General features: G+C 35.7%; 1 protein-coding gene across 2 annotated transcripts in view; it reads left to right on the top strand.

Moving 5' to 3' along the window:
* The window catches only part of TFPI (tissue factor pathway inhibitor), a 31,101-nt gene extending 11,623 nt beyond the window's left edge, over positions 1-19,478 (top strand). Inside the window, exons 3-9 of one of the 2 annotated variants that reach the window (XM_026033741.1) lie at positions 2,357-2,557; positions 8,774-8,812; positions 10,436-10,612; positions 12,086-12,181; positions 12,684-12,782; positions 16,509-16,691; positions 17,063-19,478. In XM_026033741.1, coding sequence (XP_025889526.1) covers positions 2,357-2,557; positions 8,774-8,812; positions 10,436-10,612; positions 12,086-12,181; positions 12,684-12,782; positions 16,509-16,691; positions 17,063-17,169 — 902 coding nt within the window. In that variant the 3' untranslated portion in view covers positions 17,170-19,478. Of the gene's footprint in view, positions 1-2,356; positions 2,558-8,773; positions 8,813-10,435; positions 10,613-12,085; positions 12,182-12,683; positions 12,783-13,451; positions 14,121-16,508; positions 16,692-17,062 lie in introns of those variants that run through there. The other variant, XM_026033742.1, reaches the window with a different exon arrangement.
* The last annotated feature ends 863 nt before the right edge of the window (positions 19,479-20,341 follow it).

Below are 20,341 nucleotides of genomic sequence, written 5' to 3'. Positions count from 1 at the left end.
TGCTTTGAGCTGCAAAAATTGCCAAGTGAATAACATAAATGCAAGAACGACTGTGCTGTATTTGAGCTGTCTTAGCTATCCCATGGTTGAGCTATCCTGTTCCTCGCAGTTGCTGTAAGCAGAAAGGCAGGAGAAGGTAGTGACATAAAAAGTGTGCACTGCACCTGTGCTCATCTGGAGCTGTTTCATCAGCTGTGCTTTGCACTTAAGACAAACTATGGGCTGTTTAGAGAGTTACAGCAGAGCATCTAATGCTCTGTATCTTCTGTCATGTCAGCTTACTGTGTATTTCTCCTAAAACATATTACATATTTGTGGTTGAGTAGTACAGTCCTATAATTTTATAGCCTTTTTAAACTTTTTAAAAGTTTTCTTGGATTGGATAACTAATATAAATCCAACAGTGCAAGATCTGGTGTAAAGGCCTTAAACACATTTTCATTTTAAAGAGATAAAGCTAAATACTATTCAAAAGTGTGAAATGGAAAATAACTATCTCAGTACCTATATAATAAGGCTATACTGGCTGAAAAACAAGCAGAGGTTATAGAACATTAAAAAGAAAATGTGATGCTCTTACAAAGGCGAGTAATTTATTGATGTATTAAGAAAAAAGAGGAAAAAAGAGGTATTATTCAACTCTGTCAATTAGGCCTTCGATGTAGTATTATACTTGGATAGCACACTTAAAACAGTCTAGACTAATTGGAAAAGATCTAGAGGAGGGCACCAAGGACAATGGAAAAAGAGAATTGAGTAAGGGAGTTTACTGAGTATGGAGATATTTGAGAGAAGAGAAGGTTCTTTCAAAAGCAGATATTGGATGGTATTATATTATTCTTCCTATGTGCTGAAGGGATGCTGAAATTAATTTGCAGTGAAGTAATATGTAGGCTGTATATTTTGCCTATTTTGTTAGAAAGATAATGAGAAAAAAGAGAGCCTATTTTGTTAGAAAAATAACGAAGTATTGGAACCTCGTTGCGAATTTTACTTAACTGGAGGTTTTTGGATATCTGTCAAAATGTCTCAATGTATTTATCCCGTCAAAAAATATGGTAGGGTATTTTGTTAAAGTTCCTTCCAGGTTTAGATTACTATCTTCTATTGAAAAAGATTAGCTGACCTTCTTAGTAGTCAGCTTCTCTAAATGTCACATATTCTGCACATCACACATGGCCTAAAAGGGAGTAGGAACAATTTGTCTGGAATAGATCTTGTACTAAATGCTGGCTTTCTCAAGATAAATTCCAGGTGTAAAATAGAGATATGAAGATTTGTGTCTATGCAGATCTAGCCACTCATGCTTTCCTTCTCATCTACTGTTCCTGCCTGAGAAACAAAACTAATTTTAGATCCATCTGTGTGAGTTGTGTTCCCAGGTGTAAAATAATGGGGAAGAATTCCATCAGTGTTCCAAGGCACAAGAATGACTCAGTTCCCTCAAATCCCTTAGAGATTACTGTCTTTACTGTCCTTTGGTTATTGTTCAGAGGGAGATGGTTTGGTCCCTCAGGATTTGCAGAGCAGATATTTATTCAAAGTATGGTGATCTGCTAGCACTCTTAAGGAAATAAGTGTGTCTACTATTTCATAGTTTGCCAAAAGTAAGACACACACTCATTATGTTTGCAGTAGAAGTCAGTGTGTTTCTCAGTGGTTTGAGTGTCATTCACTCTGACTCCCAAGGAAAGGCCTTAGGAGGTAAGGAAAACAATGATTTAGTTTTTGGTTCTGTGAGTTTGATGGGAACTAGGCAAGGAGCTAAGACCAGAAAGGTTCCAAGGGAAACTATCCTACGCTATTACTTCATCTTTGGGAAGTTTCACAACTATGCATGCACACTGTTTCTGTTTTGATAGCTTGCAACATTGGTTTAGCGTGATGTAGCAAGCAAAATGGGCCAACATTGTCTGAAATTCCAGGAGTTAGGAAATMGGGGAAGTTTTCACAGCATCTTCTAGATGAACTGAGTCAGTGACACAGCATTTTGGAGATGATTTCCCCATGGATTTTCTCAATGTAGATGTTGTTCAGAAATGTCCACAGGCTCCCATGCATAAGCCAGCATCTGTCGCTATTTTTGGAGAGTGTGATGAGGACTTAAAGCTTATGATATGAGCTGTTTTGGTTGAAAAATGCAGTTTGTTCGGAAATTGCAATCCCGTTTCAGTGAATGGATCCTGTATTCCAATGAGGCTGAAAATATTCTCCTTGCATCAATATTTCAGGTGTTCAGAACTTGACATGSTGTGCCTCTCGAACAGACAGGCACACGAGCTCATCTTGAAGTCAGGCTGTGCAGTGAAGCAAACTGATTTCCTAGTAATTATGGAACTTGCGCTCTTTATCACAGGCGCTGCTTTGCCACCGCTGAAACTTGGACATTCGATTTGTGCCCTGAAAGCAGACGAAGGTCCGTGCAAAGCAATCCACATGCGCTATTATTTCAACTTGCAAAGCCGTGAGTGCGAAATATTCGAGTATGGAGGATGCTACGGCAACGAGAACAACTTCCTAACGCTGGAGGAATGTCAGGAGACRTGTGTGGTAACAGGTCAGAACCCATTCCCCTATTAGCTCTTCATTTGTATCTGCTAGTTGTCATACACAAGCCATAGGGATTTTGGAAGGCCTCTTCAGTTCCTATAGCTCCTGTAGYGTGCGGCCTCTGTGCTCCCAATCATTAGGCTTTGGTTGGCTATAGTCACCTGAATTCTTCTATATCAATGGTAAGTATATCTATTCTTTATTACTTTTAGAATATCTATTTAAGATATTCTAATAAATAGACTCTAATATCTGTCTGATATTTCCGAATATTCCTGATCCCCAATAYATCCTTCACAGAGAAGTGTATACAAGTTGTCCAAAATCTTGGACATCTACTATGATTCATCAAAATTAGAACTATGGTAGTAAATAATTTTCATTAAAAATGTCATATAGCTGTTTGTTGGGAGAGAGCTTTCATGACAACTTCATGGAMACTTCATACATTTTTTATTAAGAAAATGGCACCCAAAGTAAGATAGTTAGCAAAATATAACCAAAGTGTCTTATGAGTGGGGGTTTTGCCATCAGAAATGATCCTCATAGTTACCTAAGGCCTTTGGCCTTGTGAAAGTAGATAAATGGTCCTTCACAAAGGTGTATGGAAGTGAGAGGTTCCTTAAAGTTTATGTCAGAGGAGCTAGAAACATGGCAAGCTCCTTATTTTTAGAGATTTAAACATTCAAGTCTTCTTTACAGGGTCCTCTTGTGATACCTAAAGTGATCTTGCTCTTATGAGATTCAGGTAGAGTGTGTCTGTGTTAAGAAGGAAGTGATGGTGAGAGAGACCAAGGGACAGAACAACAATAGGAAGACAGTTTCAGAACAGCCAACCTCTTAAAAGCTGAGTGGTAACACTCAGGTGATTCACCAAGTATGTTTTTCCCTAGTAATTTCATACACTGGATATTACTGATGGYGATAATTTATAGAGTAAAGCAATGGTAGTTTCTTCAGTGGGACTCAGTATAAATAATACCAAAAGCTTAACATGGTGCATTGTATGGGAGCATAATTTTTTGGGGGAAAAAGTGTTATAGGAAATAACCAAATCCATCCTTACTAACAGATTTTGACTGCTATTGATCCCTTTATATTTCCTGGATAGGAGTCTTCATGGTTTTAGTCAGTCACTAAATATTATTTTTGAGTATTTAACCACTTAGRCCTGTTTTCTGATCTGCTGGCACCCCCGTGTGGCTTGTTGTTGAATTTGATGCTACAGAGAATCCTCTCAAGAAAGTCATCCTCACCCTAGAACTACTGCTTCACAAATGCGAGCCTTTAGTTCTTGTGTTTGTGTGTTTGTAAAATCGCTGACAGATGGAAAAAAGGACATCAAGAAATGTCTTCAGCAACTTGTCAAAAAGAAAATAAAATCTCATCACTCCCCACTACCTGACTGAGCAGTTGTCTTTCAGTGCTCTGAGGATTGGTTTGATGCTGTCTTTTAATGACTTCTGGTACAATCCACTAATGATCCTGAGAGCAGAGCTGCTTCAAAGAAATGGCAAGAATTAGTCAGCATCTCACTCGGTTTTCGGGAGCCATATGTAGGTAAATGTAATGTTTAGGGTATTTAAGGCATTTGTTGACATAACGCATCATCAAGGAATAATGAAATGATATTGTAATTCCTTAGTTGTTAAAAACCACCATTATTTCAAGTCATAAAAGAGATCATGTAAAGAATCTTTCTGAACATTAATATCTTATGCTAAATGCAAGCAAACCTGAAGTCAGTGAATCTCAGTCTGTGTGCATCTAAAATGGGWCTTAAACCAACTCCTACTGAATTGACCAAGAAGGGTAGAACTTTTAACTAAAAGATCTGATTGCTTTCCATGTTGAAGGCTCAGATACTGCCAGAAGTGCAGATTAGTATTTTGGTATTTGCTCAGATATGTGTATTTGTTCCTTTCAAAATTAATTACTGCAAAATTGTTCTCAGTATTTATTGTTCTTTGTCTGGAGGACATTATTTGTGTCTTAGGGTTTTTTCAAACCTGAGTAAAATAGATACTTAATTCAGAATTCAAGTGCATGTTCTTAAATCCGTTTTAAGAAACTGTTGGATCGTTAGAATGATGACAGCTCTTATTAGAAAATCAAACAGACCAGAAAATCGGTGCAGAAAAAATGAAAGATCTGAGTTGTGCTTATTCAGTATATAAAACTAACATGACTGACATTTCAGTCCTTCCCTCAGACATTTTGTTTTTACATTGCTGTGGATTGTCATGTCAAAAATTCTGTCTCATTGTCCTGTTCAGAACTGAATTATCAGTATTTAAGGACAACAAACAGCCTTGTGTTGCTTATAGTGCAGTTTATAATCATTAACACCTTTAGATTTGGATCTGGTTTCTTGGAGGTAGGAATAGAGGTAGGAATGTGCTGCTGAAAAGCCAGGAGCTGAACTCTTGCTTCAGCCTTGGACTGAAGGCAGCCACCCACTAAACCAGATGTAAAAGACTGCTAGATCATTTAACATTTGCTATTCATCACCTCAGAGGTTTACAGCTACAGAAACTGATATGTTACCTATATTTAACTCAATCTATGTGGATTTTTGAGTAGGAATTAGTGTTACTTGTTATGTGTTAGTCTAGAAGATGTCACTCTAGCAAACCAAATCATGTTATTTTTATGAGCAAAGAGGGATTAATGTAATTTTTAATAATCTTAAAATGTTACTCAAGTTGTGTCATTAATATTTGTCATAGTAATTTTGTGTTTACCTGAAAGTGGGCTTTCTGTACTAAAATTCTTTCTTTGTAATGCAATTAAACAGTTTCCATGAGTCCTAAGTTTATATCAGGAACTTAACTGATCTTTTCTTTCCATGAGCAATGAACTCAAAAGGTTCTTTCCGTATTATTAAACTTTCATAACAGAAATTAATAAAAACTTGCAAATGAAATCCACAGTTAATATATACATATATGCAAGTTTAAAAATGGGTGTCAGCAAGATGATTTGAAAGAAAAAAAAATGCCTTTAAAGGTGTTTTTCTCGCTGCTGTAATGCTATTCCACGTTTGGTTTAGACAGTTGTGATTAATCTGTTTCTAGTTATGGTTCCACAGATTCAACAAATACAATTCTTAAAGACAAGAACTGGAAAGCTCTTTTTCTTGATTAGCATCCAGTGTAAGAAAGACACCAGATTGACTTTCGGCACTTCTCTTATGTGTTTTTGGATTTCAGCTGAATCCACAGAATTTTTGTCTTCCTCAAATCAGGGTGGCCTGCAGACAGCAGCTGCCAGTATCTCATCCAACCACACAGCTTCCTGGCAACTTGGAATGCTTGCCCTAAATTCATGGATGCAGAACTTGTAACAGAGTACACAAAAGTCATCATCGGGTGCCATGGACAAAATCTACTTTCTCAGTTTAATATTACTATTTTGATCAATGGTGGTGTTTTGACCTTAATGTACCTTTTGTATTGAATTCTGAAACAGATCTTCTGGAGCAGATTTTATACTGGCATGTAACTGGCTTAACTCCATAGAATGAAGCTGAAAGTTTATTTGAATGACATGTGGCTTTGTRACTGTGCATTAGTGTTCATCCTGAGGTACAATATTTGGTCATCTGTGCTCTGAGAACAACTAGGAGCTGAAGCAGCGTGGACCCATCATGTATATTCTCTGAACAGATAATGTCAGATAAAATGGTTTGGTGGCACACAAAGCACAGGGCAGACTCAGCCATAGACCTATCAATTTAATCCTCCCTTGCCAACGTAATTAAGTAAAACTAAGTTCTCTTCATTAAATAGGTCTCTGTGCAGGCTCCTGGTACAYGGCTTTATTTGTTTTACCTCAGTGTTTCCAATATTTATTACTGAGGAAAGATCTCTTAGTAACTTTGTAGAAATCAGAATGAAAAGAAAATTTAAGTGATGGAAAAATGCCTGAAAATAAAGATATATCTAAGAGATGCACAGACTTTTCCTTGCTGACCAGTTTCTTCATTCTCGGGATAGAATCTAGATACACAAGAGGTCGTGATCATCCATGAACTAAATAAAGGTCAAGTCTGGTTTAAAGAAATCTAAGGGGAAGTTGCGAGATTTATGAACTCAGAAGAAATAGCTGAAGTAGTCCAAATGTCTCATTTTCCATTAGTAAGCACAATGACGAGTAGTGAGTTGACCTGAGTGAATTGCTAGACTTCTTAAATCAGAGTGACTTCAAAAAGAAAAAAAGAAATCCATGAATTCAATGAAAGAAACAATCAAGTCCCAAATTAATTAATGTTACCGTAAAAGAGCTCCAAATGCGTTTTCTCTCTGCTCCAGGTTGAACACTCCAAGTCTTTCCAGGGCAGAGTTCTGATTTGTGATGCAGTCTCTTAGAAAAAGTCACCACTTCAGAGACAAAAATTACTGTTAAGAGAAATTTTCCAGTATTCCCAATTTGTTATTACATATGAGTAGCATCACACATGTCAGTGCTTGCACCAAGTTCCTGATYGTCAAGGCAGCGACTATGTATCCGAAGAAGACTACCTCACCTTTTGCACATGGCAAAATATCTATTGGTAAAAGGTTCTAGATATGACAACAGTGTTCATGTCTCTTCTTCACTCAGCAGARCTACTCAAAAATATAGTATGTTTGCAGAGAAAAAACTAATTCAGCTGTGGATTTGGTGTTTTGAGTGAAACCAGGAGCAAAACACACCACGAAATTTTTGGTAAGATTAAAAAAATCTAGCTATATATATAAACTCACAATAAAGTTTTCCTGGTTTATGCCAGAAGAGTAGAGATCACATGCCCAAGCAGGATGGGTCATTTGGACAAGGAGGAGACAGCTGTGTCAAATTAGTGAAATTGCCTAATATGAGTGTTCAAAAAAATAATAAATAAAAAAAAAGGTCATGGGTTTAGTGCTGAAGGCACAGCCTGCTACTAACAGGAAGGACTGGAAATATGTTCAAACAACTGATGTGTTGGCCCAGAGTGTGTGTCATGTCTATGAATGATATTTTTTTAAGGATGCCAGCTGCATTGTCCCAGAGAAGGAAGGAAAATGTATCATGAAAGAATTTCTACCAAATATACTTGCTTGAAAATATAATACAAGCCATGTTTCCAGAAGAAAAAAGAAAAAAACAGCCTAGAAAAATAAGCTGTGGTAGGATTATGGCACACAAGAGGAGTACAGCTAAAACTAAATACTCTTTAGTCATTATTAACACCTCTTAAAATAGGTGTCATGCAGATATAACACTGTATAAATGATGGTGACAAATACTTGTAAGAGATTGTTATAAAAAGTTTAAAAAATAAAAGTCTTTTTTCAACCTTTGTTATATATTAACCAAGCTGTCCCTTGTAATCTTGTGATTAGAGAGTCTCTGATGGTTGTGTGGTTTTGAGTGGTTTCAGTTCCTGAAGGAGTGTGAGTTTACATTCAAGTAAAGTACAAGTAAAGCAAGTAAACACAAGTAAAGCAAGTACAAGTAAAGCAAGTGCAGTAAAAGCCAGACTGTACCTTAAAGATGTCAATAGAAACTTCATCCCCCCGAAGGTGCAGTGAAGAAAACTGAAGTACAAGTAAAGCAAGTGCAGTAAAAGCCAGACTGTACCTTAAAGATGTCAATAGAAACTTCATCCCCCCGAAGGTGCAGTGAAGAAAACTGTGCAAACAGGATTCTGTCTATACTACCCTCTGGACAGTTGTAGGTGCTTGACAATGTATTTTAATATCATGAGCAACGTTATGAACACTTTACTTTGACACTACCTGACRTAGTGAAGGAAATTAGATGGCACAGCCTGTCATGAGACTGATCTTCATCACCAACCACATCACCTCTGAAGCTATTAGCACTGTCAGTAGTTACACGGGGCAGCACTTGATTAAGTAAGGCTGCATATTRGACCTATTTTGAGGAGTAGGATTACATATTATAGCATTCTGCTTTTATTAAGTTGGAGAAGAATTTCCCTGTACAACTCAGTAATGGCATCATTTCATTCCAATGTGTTCTGAATCCTCAAGTCTTCTAATACTGGAGAACTGGTATTTGAGTCCTCTGGTAGAACAAACTTTTGAGACCCTCTAATACAGAGAGAAATGGGGGAGGAAGATGAGGTATTTCTCCTCCTCAGCATTCATAATCATTGCTGTGTACTTTGGTATCACATGCAGGTGAGAATTCATCTCTCTGTTAAATATTCTTCTTTGTGTTTCTATTATAGAATATCCTGTGAAGAGGAAGTTGGGAAAATTTAAGAAAGGTAATTATGCTTATTTTTATGTTCAGTGATAAGGGAATTAGCCTTTTTGGTAGACCTTTTATGTATTGTTTTGGCTGTCTCTTAGTAAAAACAGCAATTGAAGTTAAATTTTACTCCTGATCTTCATATTTTGTGGACAGTTGTAGTTACTGAAGATGATAGCTGCTTCCCTCAAAAGTAAGCCTGGTATGGTTGTTTCATCGTCAGCCTCTGGGAACGAGGAAATAGCTTGGGATTCAGGGATGCAAGCCTTATGTGACTAACCATGATAAAGAACTTTTTATAAAATGTTTGGAGAATAATCTAATTACTTCATTTACAGTTAGAATGAGTTTTTCTGTTCTTGCTGAAGCCGACGTGCTTTGGCATTGCCTCTGCAGAGGCTCCAGTTCTCCTCTGCTGAAGCTCCTGACAGGACAGGCTGTTCACACTGATTTAAATGCCACATGCTCAGGCTTCCTAGGTATCCGGTGGAAAGTGCTCAGCTCCTAATTTAAGTCCTGAGAATGGTTTGTGTGAAACACTGTGATCTTTTGAGGGATCTTTTGGAGCTGTCACAAGTTTTTAAGTTTAATACTTAATCTCATGATGATTTATCCCGCCCTGCCTCCTGCTGTGTTTGGGACTCATTCGCACTGGGACCAGTGTTGACAGTCTGAGTTCCCCTCTGCATGATAGTGACATTGCTCATGTCTGAATATTCTCTGAAGCTTCCTTTTTAGGGGTTGCCTATGTGTTACGTCTGATATCATTGTCTTACGTGATARCACGCTGCACAGTTTTTCTGTAAGGCAACTCAGTCAAGAATTATTTTTCGAAGCGTATACATGCAAGAATTTGAGAACGCCTACAGATGCACTTCGTTATCTTTGCATGTTTCTCTTTTAAAATATAATTTAGATAAAATTAAATGTAATGAAAAAATATTTGGGATTATATTTTTAGCTGTGTGGTTTTTTTTACTGTCAGAAGCTCTAATATCCTATCTTGATATTTAATCAAATTATGTTATATTAATTTACTAACTTTTTATTGCTTGATAGAGTAGTTACAGATTGCAGACTAGGAACTGGAACTGAAAAATGATTCTTAGAATAGCTGCTCTGCCTCCCARTTTCCTGTATCTATTTATAGCAGTGCTCTGTTGCAGACAAAATGCATTGTTAGATTTTTTTTKTGTTCCTTTTTTTAAAAAAACAACCTATTTCCTTTTCCCTTCTATTTTAAAATTTCTTTCTCTATAACTCACACTAGCATTAACTAAATAAGCATATAAATAGGAATTTAAGAAAAAAAAAAAGACTAAAAACTAGTTTTCATCTTTCTAGAGCTTCAGCATAGGAGGACACTTCAAGATGTCATCAGTGCTTATTTTCCAGGATATAATTTACTGGATCATGTCTGTTTGAAAACAGAAGAAAAAGCAATACAAGTATCMCTATAATGTTCCAATGCAATTTTGCAAAATTAGAGCTAGAACAAAAGCAGTGCAACAAAGCAGCTGTCTTTAGTCAAGGTTACAGGTTTATTTTGTAAACTTATTTCAATTCAATAGTTGTCTTCAAATATGGTATTTTTTCTTTTCCTCTCCCCGCAACTTTGTTCATCCTTTGCTGTTTGTAGAAAAGCCCAACTTCTGCTTTCATGAGAAAGACCCTGGAATTTGCCGAGGCTATTTCTCCAGGTATTTCTATAACAAAGAGACCAAGATATGTGAAACATTCAAGTATGGTGGGTGCCTAGGAAACCAGAACAACTTTAAGAACTTGGAAGAATGCCAGGCTACCTGCCAAAGCAGCTGTAAGTTGTTGTTGTTGTTGTTATTTTTAGCTTTATTATTGTCTATAAAGAAAATGCTGTATTTTTAAAGCATTTTACAAAGATTAAAAAAGGCAATTTAGTGGACCTAAAAAGTGCAGTAATTCATACCTGAAGCTAACACATTCATAAATTAAAATATATAAGGGATAAAAAATATAAAAGAAAAAAGGAATTTTTTCTTTTTGTAGGAAAAATACACCTATGTATGAAAGCACACAATATTAATTTTTCATAACTTTTCATATTAACGCATATATTTAAATTAAGGACCATGTGATATGTCATTTGAAAGGTAATGTTAGAATACAGGCAGATGGAGAAACTGAAGTGACATCATTTCCAGCCAGAGTTTCCTCATTCCTTGAGGCACTGTACATTTTTCTCTCTAATATGTAATGAGGGGAGAGGTGTGTGTGTGTRTRTRTRTATATATATATATATATATATATATWGAACTCAACTCCCTAATATAAAAGTTCCATGAAATTTTTTGAAAGCATTCTGAAAATAAGGGGGGGAAAATTGAAGGCAGGGTCTTTACATAAGCAGAGACTACAATAACAGGGAATAAAGAAACAGGCCTACTGTGGTCCTCCCACCCAAGGCTTCATAATTTACCTAAGATATGCCAGCTACTTGGCCTTATAATGTTTGAAAATGTAAATATTTATTTATTTACCCTTGCATTTGATTATATTCTTTTCAAACCAGTTCTCCCAGTTAAAAGAAATTCCAAAATAGGAACTTCTATTTTCAATTTTTTTTTCTCTTTTACTGTTTCCTTGCTCTGTGTCGCTGACTTCCCACCGAAGAATCACAACCTGGGGAATGAGAAACGTTCAGTTCCTTCACCTCTGATTGATAGAGCTAGGCAGCTGAGGCAATGCAACAGGCTTTCAGGCTGACCCCAGGTCATCCTTCTGCTTTCTCCTGCTCTGAATTCTTATGCGTTTTTTATTTCAGAATACAGTAACCTTTGTAACACCTCTCTGCTTCTCCAAATACTTCATTTTTTTCACAGGACAAGTACGTTTTCCCATCCCAGGCTCCAGACACTTTTGTTATTGTCTCATGGGCCTTTTTCCAGGACAGTTTCATAATATCCTTTCGGCAAGGGGTATTTAAGCTCATTCAAATTTAGAGTAAGACAGATCCACAATGGTTCCTTTTTGAGAACTTCAAAAAGTGAGACATACAGAACCTACTTTCCCTGAAGCATTTTTCATGGGCTCTGATTCCATTTTCATCTCCTGGATCAAAAAATAGAGAATGCTTTTGTTTCCCCAACTTCAATCAGGAAAGATATCTCCTTGTAAATTTGTATTAACAAGAAGGAGATGATTTAGGATCATTATCGTTATTAAAATAGATCAAAGTACTTTATTCAGTATTGTAGAGATATTAAAATATTGAAACCAATTTTTTTAAATCACTGTTTTCTTCTGCTTTTAGCAAATTTATTGCCAGTTGCTCCAACTGAAGATCACTCAAACACTGTGAACAGTAGTTCCCCAGAAGAAGAGTCCAACCAATTTCCTGGATTTTTTGGTAAGAATTTTTTTCCAAAGTTAACTGTTACTTTCTTTTTTAAATGCAGGGACTCCTCATCTTGTTGACTCACTTTCTGGTGTGTTATAAGACATATATCTTGGTTGAAATACATAAGCATAGTGTAACAAATAGCACTAAATCAGTTTTGTAGCCATTTGGTTGTTAGCAATAATACATATTTTGAAAGAGTTATAATTATAAAGGCTAGATTGTTGCCTAGTAATAAAATAATAGCCGTAAGGTTGTTATTGTTTTCTATTTAAATATTAAATTAATAAAATTAAGGAAGAAAAAAGAATTCGGCCTAACGTTGCCTCCGAACATAAATTTCATATACTTTGGAGGCCTGAAGTAAAGCTTCTTTCTAGTGKTATATGTAACATCATGGAGCTGGGCAAACGGATCCCCATCACCAGTTATTTTCAGAACTTCGCAGTGTTTAGATGATCCATCACTTACTGTCCGCTCTCCTCACTTTTTTCTTTTTTCCTAATTTTAGCAAATTTATTACCAACTGTTCCAAATGAAAAGCAGTCCTCCAACATCATGAATAGTAGCTTCCCAGAGGAGGAACGGGACCRGGTTCCCAGTTTTTTTGGTGAGTTTTTTGCTTTTGCAGTTCTAGCTTTTGATCTGCTAAAGGCAGACACTGCTTTGCTTTTTTCTTTTCCACACATTTCGATATTTCCAGTATATGCAACTAAAGAACAGGTTTCTGTCTGTGTCAAAGATCTTCACTAGCAAAGAAAGTCATGGTAAAGCAATATACTGCTTCTTATATGTCTTCTATGGATATAGGAAATTTAAGCACTGACCAAACCTTGTCCTCTTCTGAAACTGTATGCTTCCTATGAAGATTTAAAGATCAAAATCAAAGACCCAAGTATTGGTGCTCAGTTCTCTTAGTCAAAAGAACACTTTTTCTTTTGCTGTTTGACAGCTGATTTAAAACTACTTTTACCTATAAAGACCATATCTGGATTATGGAATATGGCCAATTTTCCATACTAAGTTCTTGTTTTCACTAAGGTCACATTAAAACCCGTTCTGAAAGTGATTATGGCCAAAGTGAGTGCAAATTACTTTGAGGTCTACTTTTACTACTGTGCTRTGTGGATGTGGGGCACAATGCAAAGAAGATTTGGGACCACAGAGGCTTGCTTTTAACAGTGTCTCTAGCTGGGGGCTGTAYGCTGTAGACCGCTGGTTTTTGTTGACACTGTAAAGGGTCTTTGAATTTGAGGCCTGTTGTTTTTATGATCCACAGTTGTGCAAGAGGAAACRAGAAACAGTTGGAAAAAGACTGAGCATTCCTACCAAGAATTTCTGTTGGTTTTTTGCATTTGCACCTGCTGGTATTTGGGGGGATTGAGTGATCACTTGCAGATTCACTAAGGTTTTTGTGTTTTATAYGGTCTATAAAGCGAAGAGATACAGGACAATGTTTCTGTGTTCTTTGCCAAGAAATATACATCTAAAGAAGCTTGAATGTGTGTTGTATTCTTTTTTTGACGCATTGAGATCACAGGCATTTTGGGTTGAGGTAAGTTTGTGACAGATGGGAGTTTTTTTGTAACATAAAAAGTTATGCTTTTTAGCTGGTTAGAAAAATGACTTTATATAGAACGGTAAAGCTTTTGGAAGCTTGTTTTACTGAAAATATTTGCATGACTGAGGACCTGATAATAAGCGTAAGAACATAATAGTATATACATATCTTGAAGATATTTCCTCACAATATGAACCTCCAATCCCCAAAATAACTAACCTCTAGGAGCAAAAGGGACATATTTCACTACATTGTCTCAGAGGAACCTAAAATGAAGGGTTCTTGGTGGTATCAGGACTACTGAATTTTCTGTCAGAGAAGTTGTTTGAGAGGTGAAGGTAGGAGGTTGGTAGGAGAAAGAGGTTATAAGAATATTAAATCAAAACCACACACATTTAAAGGTTGCTTAGGCAACAATGAAGGGTAAGATTAATAATAGCCTTTTTGTATCTGCCCCTTATTTCTTAAAATTAATTAATATCTTTTTTAGGAAAAAAAAAAATCAAATTTTGCAGTTTGGGAATGTATTCTGTCAGTAAAACTAAACCAGTGTAAACATCTGCAATGTCAGGGGAAGGGGAAGAGAGGAAAAAATAATAATAATAAAAAAACCACACACACACACACAAAAGAAGAAAGAAGCAATGAAGAGATTTGCATTGTCTTTGGTTGTTGTGAAACTTGTAGGGCACYTGAGAAGTTCATCTAGGGTTAGTGATGGGGAGTCCAGTTCCCAACTCCTTTTGAGATGGGCTTCAAGGCCTAATCTCAAAACTTTTGATAAAATTGACATGTGTGAGAAAAACACTTTGCRTTTTATCTTATCAATGTTTTCTGAAAAGGGTTTTTTATTGAAAAATCTTCAATTTCTTGGAAATACATGCTTGGTATCTGTAAAATTSCTTCAAAGTGGAAGGCAGAGGATGAGCAATTGTATAAAATAAATTGGGAAGCATTTCTTTAGGTTTATTAATTTTTGGATTCATTTAATTCAGTTGAGGTTAACATGTAATGATTTATGTAATGAGATATATAATGATTATTTTTTATGGGCTGTCTGCATCTGTGAATGTAAAGAATATGCAGATATAAATATGACAAGGATAAACAGAAATAGTGGGGGGCACTTATCTAATTAGTATGCTAGACAAAGAGCAACATAATTTTCAGCAAGATGTGCCATATGCATTATGTAAGTAATCCCTATTCGTTGATAAACACATCACTATCTGCTAAGGCATAAAACCAATAAAAGACCTTCATGAAAGGGGTCTGGTGTCTCTGGAAAGTCTACGTAACAGATAAGTCATTTATATTACTAAAATATATATTTAAATTCTACTGAATATTTAGCAAACTGATGCAGTTTGCCTCTTTCTCCACTGGCAAGCCTTTTTATTTTGTTCTCTTCAGGTTCACAAATTCTCAGGTTAAAATAGGTAAGTATATTTTCCTTTAATGTTGCTCAACAATGCTTTGAAGGCTAGCATCTTCTCCAGCTGGGACTTTAAATAAAAAAAAAAAAAAAAAAAGTAGTAATCTAATTATCAAATTGGTCCTACAAGACCAAATAATTTGGATTTTTTACATTTTCAGGGTTGATTTTGAATAGTGTAATGTTGATGATAGGGCTCCAAATATATTAATAATTGTCTTTTGCTATCTTATTTTTCCATAAGTCACTGTTCCGTTTTTTCACAGCACTTCATGCTTTTTCACTATGTCATTTCAGTTGTTATACTTAACAGATAAGGTTTTTTTCAGCTGTTACAATATGTGTAAGACAAGTAAAATGTACTTACTTTTGGGGTATTTTCTTGCCAACTTTTTGGACTGAGACAGGTTAATTCATAACTTCTTGCTTTCAGTCACTCATCTGGTTCCCACCTTGTCTCTTCCATGAAGAGGATGTCTTCAGCTCTGTTTTAAGCCAAGTTACTCCTTAAAATTTTCACTTGGTCTTTCTGCAGACCAATTTTTGACAGCTACCTGGCTTTGTAGCTTTAAAAAGCCCATTCGTCTAGCTTCACATTTTCCTTTTATACATTTAGATCTTGGAAATCGCATCCCTATTGCTTTGTGCCACTTACTCTTCAACTTTTGTTACGTTGCCAGCTCCAAGCTTTCTCGTGCTGATTCGTCCTTCCAAGTTTTCTAATAGTTCAACTTATAGTATTAAACTTAGGTCAAGCTTTCCATGTTCACGCAAAAAAAACCCTAAATTTAATAGTACACAAGATAGGCTGGTTTCTCTCACCTCCTGCTTGATTTCAAAATGCCTAACAGCAATTAGGAAAAATCACTTCCTTAATTATCATGCATATTTACCATATTTTTAAAGCTTCCTAAATTTCATTTCTTTTTTTAACRTAGTGTTCATTTGAATCTTCTCTAAATACATTTTGATCTTATCTCCCATTGCAGAGCTACCATTTTTAACACTAAATATGTAGGAAAAAAATCCTGCTTCCAGGTAAGATTTCATTGGCTATTGGACTTTAAAACAAGGATATTTGCTTCCATGTTTTTTTGTAGCCATAAAATGACAGATATYTATGTAAAGTTGTGTGTATTTTCATGTGGACAGAATTAAATTTGCCTTTAAATTTCACATAAATGTGAGCTTCGAATCTCATATATTATTGCCTTTACAGAGAATGTTATTCATCTTTGTGCAGGTCCTTTGTGTGTATTATATGCAATTTTGCACATCCAGTAAACTATTTGCAGTACTGAAAGTAACTGGTAAAATTTTGTTTTTCTTGATATTCCTAGATCCTTCCCCTGTCCCTTCTTTTTGCATGACCCCTATGGAYAGAGGACTTTGTAGAGCCAAAGAGAGAAGATTTTTTTACAACTACGCAACAGGAAAATGTCGGCCATTTCACTACAGCGGTTGTGGTGGGAATGAAAATAATTTCACCTCCAGAGTATCMTGCTTGAGCATCTGCAAGAAAGGTATGGCTTTTGGTGTTGCCACAGGCTTTATGTTTACAAGCTAAACATGCAGGCTGAAAAATTCTTGCAATTTTTGCAAATCACTATTGGCTTGCTAAAGTGTAGCGGAGTTTTAGAAGAGTGTAACAGAGGAAAGACAGAGCTAGAGAGAAAAGGATGGACAGTAAAAGTCTTGTGTACAAGAACAGAAGTAAGACACCCAGGCATTGGTCAGTCATATGAAGACTTTAGGTAAGACAGAATGTTCTTTTTCAAATTTTAAGGAAGTTCCTTAAAAATAAGACTTGTTTCTTTTCTTTTTTATTTCAGATAATCTTGTGTGTGTTTCAGACATGTTATATCTAAACTTTCTTTCTTCATTTTACCTTTAGGATTCATTAAAAAAAGAAGTGGAAGAAGATTAATAAGAATAAAGAAGAAAAGAAAGAAACTATTAGTAAAAGTTGTGGGAGATGAGATAATCACTGAAAGAATCTAACTGTTTTTTATAGAAATGTGAAGTACCTACTACTCATCTGTGAATGAAAGTCCTAAGTGTATATCATTTAAATATATTTACTGTACTGGTTATTTTGATTACATGTTATTAAGTTACTTATGTTTTTATTATGTATTCCTCATTCATTTTAATAAATATTACCTTCTACTTTGGTTAAGACTGTTAAAAATGTAATTTAACTGTACTTGCATAGCAGAGCTGAAAACAGGACAGAATAGGCTGTGTGGGTGTATAACTCAATGGTTAGAAAGTAGTCAGGATTCAGTATAGCTTTATTGGCCTATTATTCTTTTCTGAAAACTGTTTTTGTGCTAAAAACAGCCTAATGCTTGTCAAAAAATAATCACTTGTCAAGTGTGATTATTTCGATCTTAGATTTACAGAAAGTAGTCTTAGAGAAGGTGCTCTTAGTAAGAAGAGGAAATAGGCACTGAGTTTGTTTCTAATTGTATTTCTTTTAGGTCATGAAAGCTAGATGCAACTCCACTGAAGTGCATAGAGTTACGTTACTATAAAATGAATGTGAGATCAGAATCAACCTACCCAGAGCATAAAGAGAATGTTCAAGGTATAGGTTTGTACATCAGTGTGATGTTTACATTTTTTGTACAAATATGATGTTTATAATGATTTAAAAATATAGTTCCTGGGAGTTACTTAATTCTTGTTACTGAAGTAAACACATGGTAAGTCATAATTTCCAGAAATACGTATATGTAAAGAAGAGCAAATTCCACGCGTAGATCAAGAAATAAGAAAAGCTGCTTCAGAGGTAACACTACGCTTACATTACAACTAAAGGTGTTTGGTTTTCTTTTTATTTTTTTTATTTTAAAACTAGCGTGATATATTGGCTAAGTCCCCGTCACTCTCTAAAGTATCTCTCATCTTGTGCAAATCTTTTATAACAGGTTTTTTAAAAGAAAAGGCAAAAAAAAAAAAAAAAGTAATTAGTTTCCTAATATTCTCAGAATTTCCAGCTGTGAAACAGAACAGGACATTTCTCATATCTTCTTTATTGCTAAAACATCCTTGTTATTATATCAACATTTTCTTGTTATGCTTATGAATCAGCTGTGAGAAGTGACACTGCCTTTTGTTAGCTATGTTGTGCATATATGAAAGGATGTGAGGGACTCGGGTACTATAGCAAGGGCCAAGGCAGCGATGTAAGAATAATTCATGAATAGTTGTACTAATCCACCTTTGTATGTACACCATGAATTGCATGCGAGATTTCAGAAAATATATGTTTTTTTATGTGTCTGATCTTTGCAATCTCCCCAAGGAGACTAAGCTTTACTGTTAAAAGTGGAAATATTTATGAATTCTAAAGATCTGAGGGGATAAGTGAAAGTCATGGATTTTTATATAGGAATTCTCTCATAGTCCCATTTCTGATGCCTAAGTTGTTTTGCAGCTCTTTTAGTTTAAGATTTATTAAGTCTGATTTGAAAAATGTTCATGWAAGTGAAAGGTGCACCAAGCTCTTGAATCTTTTCATATGAAATGAGTGCCATGGACTTACAGTGGAATAACTTTATGAATTGAAAAACTGCAGTTCTCACAGGGGAAATCTGTAAACATCATCTACTGCTGAAGAAAGTAGTGTCACTTCAACACATGGAATTAATTTCATGGAAATATCATGAACTGCTGTTTTCAGTTCCAGTTTGACACCTTCCGGTTGTGGTTCAGCGTTTCCATTGCGTGGAACCTTTTTGTACAGAGCGGTTATGAGGAAGGCAGTAAAAATGCCTAATTTTCCATGCCTAATCATTACCATTTCCTATGGACTGACAGGGTTTCTTACTGTGAAGATAACTTTTGTGACAGCAATGTAGCATGATATGCCCAGGAGTGGGGGAGAAGGACGCAGAGCTGATTCTCCAGGTGCTTCTTAAGAGCATTTGTAGGCTCTGCTTCAAGKTTAAAGCAAAAGAGGAAGCCAAAATACAGCTTAGAGCCCCATGTTTTCATATMTTTGAGTTACCCTATATTAAAGTCATTCTATACTAAAGAAATATCATGTGCATTCATTTTTGTATTAGTAGCAATTAGACAATGTTTTGAAGAATCTCTTACATCATTGATGTGATAGAAAAAAGCCATGTGCCACTCCTATTTCAACTGACTTAAAACATATATATTATGAAGTGATTCACCTTTTAGGCTTACTACACAGTGAAAAATAGAGTGAAGACTGGAATCAACTGTTGACGTCTTGAACGTTTCTCATTTTCTTTTAACTATGTAAGAGTATAAGGCTGTTTGCATCTGCAGTAGGATTTGTGGTTAGCTTGGGAGTTGGTTTTTCCCCCTGTATTTGTACTAAGTTTAAGAGATTAATTAAGCAGTGTGGTTTTCTCTCGTCTGTGTACTTCATGTTACATGGCAAGCTGGAGCTTTAAAACATTTTGTTAATATGGATGATTCTTCCTTGAAAATCTTTGCAATTAAATTGCTTATTTATTTGGCTGGCCAGTGACATGATTAGTTGCCAGCATGAAGGAATTAGTTCATGGGATGTTTATGTTTGAAATCTGTTCCCCTTCTGTTCAAAAGAAAGCCTCAGTTCCATTGGAAAAAAACTTTAATCCTATATTAGCAATGTTTGTTATGTCTGTTCTAAACAAAGGATTTTCACAGATCTGGCAAGCTACGTGGATGTAAAGGTCAGGCAGTTAAATGAGAACGGGTTTAGAGAAGGCCTGGAAATAGAGGCTCCTTTTTCTCTTTGCATTTTCTTGTTTTGCATGTTGCATTGAGGGGGTGCTTATTTTTGTCAGTTGCAGCTGACAATTTCCTCTATTTTTCCTCTATAATTGAGAAGTGGTTACCATCCCTTACAAAGTTAAGTTAGTTAATAAAGACTTTCTTTTTTAATGGGAAAAACTACCTGCATTGTCATCTGATTGTATCTTGATCAAATCCAGAAGTTTCTTTCATGCCTGTTGTCTTCGTTCACCTTGTTTCACTGTAGTGTTTTCAGCCCGATATCAGCAGAAGAGGCAGTTCCACGTGTTTCTCAGAATTAAAAGGTGAACATGTATGGGGAATACATGGAACATGAAGAGAGTAAATATGGAATAAGAGGCAGAATGATGAGCAGGTCACAGAATAAAGCGATGCTAGCATGTTGCCAGTGGCT

This window comes from Nothoprocta perdicaria, unplaced genomic scaffold (assembly GCF_003342845.1).
Source record: "Nothoprocta perdicaria isolate Ctin4 unplaced genomic scaffold, notPer1 scaffold_132, whole genome shotgun sequence".
NCBI classification, from domain to species: Eukaryota; Metazoa; Chordata; class Aves; order Tinamiformes; family Tinamidae; genus Nothoprocta; species Nothoprocta perdicaria.
The sequence above is the reverse complement of the archived record's forward strand: the minus strand, read 5'-3'. Positions and strand labels throughout refer to the sequence as shown.